A 5,000-nucleotide genomic window follows, 5' to 3' on the forward strand; every position below is an offset into this window, starting at 1 on the left:
CCTCTCTCCCCCCTGTCTCTGTCTCTCTCCCCCTCTCCCCCCTGTCTCTGTCTCTCCCCCTCTCCCCCCTGTCTCTGTCTCTCCCCCTCTCCCCCCTCTCTCTCCCCTGTCTCTTTCTCTCTCTCTCTCTCTCTTCCCCCTCTCTCCCCCCTCTGTCTCTGTCTCTGTCTCCCCCCTCTCTCCCCCCTGTCTCTGTCTCCCCCTCTCTCCCCCCTGTCTCTGTCTCCCCCATCTCTCCCCCCTGTCTCTGTCTCTCCCCTCTCCCCCTCTCTCCCCCCTGTCTCTGTCTCTCCCCCTCTCCCCCACTCTCTCCCCCCTGTCTCTGTCTGTCTCTCTCTCTCTCTCTCTCGCCCCCTCTCTCCCCCCTCTGTCTCTGTCTCTGTCTCTGTCTCCCCCTCTCTCCCCCCTGTCTCTGTCTCCCCCTCTCTCCCCCCTGTCTCTGTCTCCCCCATCTCTCTCCCCCTGTCTCTGTCTCCCCCCTCTCTCTGTCTCTCTGTCTGTCTGTCTCTCTCTCTCCCCCTCTCCCCCTGTCTCTGTCTCTCCCCCTCCCCCCTCTCTCCAACCCTGTCTCTGTCTCCCCCCTCTCCCCCCTGTCTCTGTCTTCCCCCTCTCTCTCCCCCTGTCTCTGTCTCCCCCCTCTTTACCCCACTGTCTCTGTCTCTGTCTCTCTCGCCCCCTGTCTCTGTCTCCCCCCTCTCTCCCCCCTGTCTCTGTCTCTGTCTCTCTCCCCCCTGTCTCTGTCTCTGTCTCCCCCTCTGTCTCCCCCCTCTCTCCCGCCCTCTCCCCACCTCTCTCCCCCCTGTCTCTGTCTCCCCTCCTCTCTCCCCCCTGTCTCTGTTTCTGTCTCTGTCTCCCCCTCTCTCTCCCCCTCTCTCCCCGCCCTGTCTCTGTCTCTGTCTCCCCCCTCTCTCCCGCCCTGTCTCTGTCTCTGTCTCTGTCTCTCTCTTCTGTCTCTGTCTCTGTCTCTCTCTTCTCTCTCTCTCTCTCTCTCTCTCTCTCTCTCTCTCTCTCTCTCTCTCTCTCTCTCTCTCTCTCTCTCTCTCTTTCACGATTTCCTCATATAAGTACATCCGTGCGGTGGAACAAACACGCGAAGGAAAAGTGTCTCTGTGTCCCCGGAGTGGTGGTGGTGGAGGGCGAGGTTGTAAGGCGACACCTTAAGAATGCAGGAATCCACAAACCAGCAGTGTTATGAGGCGGCGGCGAGGCACCGCGTGACATGGACGGCGGCAGTCGACAGGGAGCACGGAGACATACTTCCCTGGCTGCCCTCGTCATTGTGATTTCCTAGTGGGACTGGTGGTGGTGGTGGTGGTGGTGGTGGTGGTTGTAGTAGTAGTAGTAGTAGTAGTTGTTGTAGTAGTAGTAGCAGCAAGTAGTAGAAGTAGCAAGTAGTAGAAGTAGCAAGTAGTAGTAGTAGTAGTAGTAGTAATAGTAGTAGTAGTAGTAGTAGCAAATAGTAGTAGTAGCATCAAGTATTAGTAGTAGCAGTAAATAATAGTAGTAGTAGCATCAAGTAGTAGTGTAGGATGACCAATGATTAACCGGGCAGGGCGTCTGAACTTTAATTCCCAAAGCGTTTCAAGCTGCAAGTGCCAGTTGGAATAATTTCCCCAGCAAACCACCTGGTGCTGACATGTGCCTCGTATCGTGAGCAGCTGACAACGAAACACAACACAAAATATTTCAAGGAACACACTACAAGTCACAGACAGCTATCATGGATCACACAGAATGAAAACAATTGACCCTGAACTTCATCAAAGACATTCACAAAACAAAGTAACTTAGGCGGTACCTTCCGTCACTGGACACCCCACATTGCATCCTAAACCATCCCAGCTTGGAAGGACACCACAGGAACCTGGCGCACCCCGCACAACCCCTGGTAATTCACAATGTGTCGGGTCGCCGGCATTGCACCACCTACTCCTTGCACCGTAGCCACGTCACCACGTAAATCCTGCACAGCTATGCACCGTATGGAGGCAATCCACACATTTTCCCAGAACCATACCCACATCTAACAACACACATAATAATCACAGTCAAATAGAGAAATTTATAGTGCTTAACATACCTTCAAAGGCCAACACAGGACCCAGGTGCACCCCACACAACCAACACCACCCTGGTGTCGACACAGCCCTGGTCACGTCACCACTGGCCACCCAGAACGCACTTGATAACACCTCACTTCCCTATATATCAAGCCTCACCCTAGTAATATACAAAAGGCACACAAAAATGAATATTCATAATATGATCTACAAATATACATACAAAAATGCATAAAACAAGAAAAACCTGGCAATACACAGGACCGTCCCGAAACCCGGGCGAATACGAACAACCACGACTCCCGTCAGGTACTCAAGACATCGTGATTCATCATACAAGGATGAACGTGTACCAGAAAAGGTGAAGACGAAAATAGAACAGGATAAAACGTCTCTCCACCCACCTATCTCCCCACCCACCTTCTAGACTCCATTCCCAGAGAGAGAGAGAGAGAGAGAGAGAGAGAGAGAGATGTGCCGAGAGAAAGTGTTTGTGTAGTAGGAGTGAAATACTTTCCTTTCTTTCCTGATATTCATGTTCACTTTCTGACAACAGACAATAGAAACAAGAATAGCAACACACACACACACACACACACACACACACACACACACACACACACACACACAATACCAGCATGTACGTAAGAGGCAGTCGACTCAACTCACCGTCTCATCTCCCGCAGAGCTTCTCCTCCTCCTCCTCCTCCTCCTCCTCCTCCTCCACCCTCTGCAGTCTCTTATTCCTCATCATCTTTATCTCTATTTTCATCCTCTCTCTCTCTCTCTCTCTCTCTCTCTCTCTCTCTCTCTCTCTCTCTCTCTCTCTCTCTCTCTCTCTCTCTCTCTCTCTCTCTCTGTGTGTGTGTGTGTGTGTGTGTGTGTGTGTGTGTGTGTGTGTGTGTGTGTGTGTTTCCACGTCACGCCACGCTCAAAAATAGAGAGAATCCATAAGAGAATATTTTCAGCTGTCTATTGCTATTCATCTTCGCTTTTTACCTCCTTCACTCCTTTCCTTCACTCCCACACCTGAAGGACAAGAGGAGGCTGTCTCGTCGTGCTGACAGAGGCAAGGTGAATAAGGTAATCAACACAGGTAAAGTATTAATTCCACACAGCAGGTAAGAACAGGTAAAGTAATAAAGAAATATCCAGTCTATGCTCACCTGGCGCCGCTAATGTACAGGTAGATGAGTGGATAATGACCCTCGGCTTACCTGTGAAGGGAGAACATAAAAAGGTGTATTGGCTCCTCGCCTTACATGGATCACTCTTGTTTAATTATATGAGTGTTCTGACATGTCTTGTCTTCCAGTCCCACACACACACACACACACACACACACACACACACACACACACACACACACACACACACACTTTGGCAATCTACCCGAGAGTCCAGCGTCTTCTATCCCCCATCTCTCTCTCTCTCTCTCTCTCTCTCTCTCTCTCTCTCTCTCTCTCTCTCTCTCTCTCTCTCTCTCTCTCTCTCTCGCTCTCGTCTTTGTAAGGAAACCCACAAAAGATACACACGTGACACAGATTCAATCACACACACACACACACACACACACACACACACACACACACACACACACACACACACACACGTTATCTCTTTCTCCGCGTGTCTTCAGTCAAACTTCGGTCGCCAAGTGTTGTTGTTTGCGTGAAGGAAGCACCGATGACACAACACCTGCCCCTCCACCGCGATACAAACTAATACTTTTACTTCTCTCTTGTACCTCTCTCTCTCTCTCTCTCTCTCTCTCTCTCTCTCTCTCTCTCTCTCTCTCTCCCCCTTGATTTACATCGAGGAGAGAGAGAGAGAGAGAGAGAGAGAGAGAGAGAGAGAGAGAGAGAGAGAGAGAGAGAGAGAGAGAGAGAGAGAGAGAGAGAGAGAGAGAGAGAGAGAGAGAGAGAGAGAGAGAGAGAGAGAGAGAGAGAGAGAGAGAGAGAGAGAGAGAGAGAGAATGCGTACTTAAAAATACATAGAGAACGTTCAATTAAAGAGAGTTTACCTATGAAACTGTGCATGAAAATGTTTGGAAAATTACAAGGTTAAAGAAATTCAAGAAAGAAGTTATTGAAGGTTGTTGAATATTGAGGAGGAGGAGGAGGAAGAGTTACAAAGAGTTACAAAGATACACAGACTACAACAGACCCTGCGGTCCTCACGAGGTGACCTGACCTAGGGGTATTAAGGTGACTGTAGAAGAAAAGGACAGGAAAGCAGAAGGTTCTCTACCACCTTCAGGCATAAGCCCTACAGGAAACAGGTCGGCAATAAATACCTTACGGGGTTAGAGAAGTAAAAATCAGAAAGAAATTTCATAGGAAAGAATGAAAATAGATGAAATGAGGTGCTCCCATTTCCTGGAGACAGGGAAGTAAACAGAACTGTAATAAGTGCAACACCATTAAGGGGACTGATTATTGATAAAAGATAAACCGAAAAAAAAATAATAATAATAATAGGTAGAGAGACCGCTACTATCTGTGTCAGAGCCTGTGATGCATCGTTTTGCGCAAACATCTTGTAAACAAACAGCTGGATCATTATGGCATTTTGGCGCAGCTTGTTTGACACTGTGACAACACTGCATTGCTAAGTGTGTTTCATTAAGGAGTTTACTCTTAGCTTTGAAGGCGAAGGTGGCGAAACCCGAGAAGACATTGGGACAGGGGAAGGTTTGATGTGACGCGTGACGGTGCTGCGGGACAGGATCAAGGCAAGAAGGACCTCAATATTTTTCGTGAAAAGTTACGTGTGTTTGTGATTCAGCAGTGTGTACTTATACTCAAGTTCCCCGCCACAGATTTCTTGAAAAGAATTAGAATAAATCAATGCCAGTTAATCAGGTCAACTCTAATTAACCTGCAACCAAGGGGAGAGGGAAGAAAGAAAGACTGACAAACAGACACACGATGGACGAGT

General features: G+C 48.9%; 1 protein-coding gene across 1 annotated transcript in view; it reads right to left on the reverse strand.

Moving 5' to 3' along the window:
- Positions 1 to 2,989: 2,989 nt before the first annotated feature.
- Positions 2,990 to 5,000, reverse strand: part of LOC135098203 (uncharacterized) — a 96,439-nt gene continuing 94,428 nt past the window's right edge. The window contains exon 4 of the mRNA XM_064000449.1: positions 2,990 to 3,277. Coding sequence (XP_063856519.1) covers positions 3,236 to 3,277 — 42 coding nt within the window. The 3' untranslated portion in view covers positions 2,990 to 3,235. The remainder of the gene's footprint in view (positions 3,278 to 5,000) is intronic.

This window comes from Scylla paramamosain, unplaced genomic scaffold (genome assembly GCF_035594125.1).
Source record: "Scylla paramamosain isolate STU-SP2022 unplaced genomic scaffold, ASM3559412v1 Contig50, whole genome shotgun sequence".
NCBI lineage: Eukaryota > Metazoa > Arthropoda > Malacostraca > Decapoda > Portunidae > Scylla > Scylla paramamosain.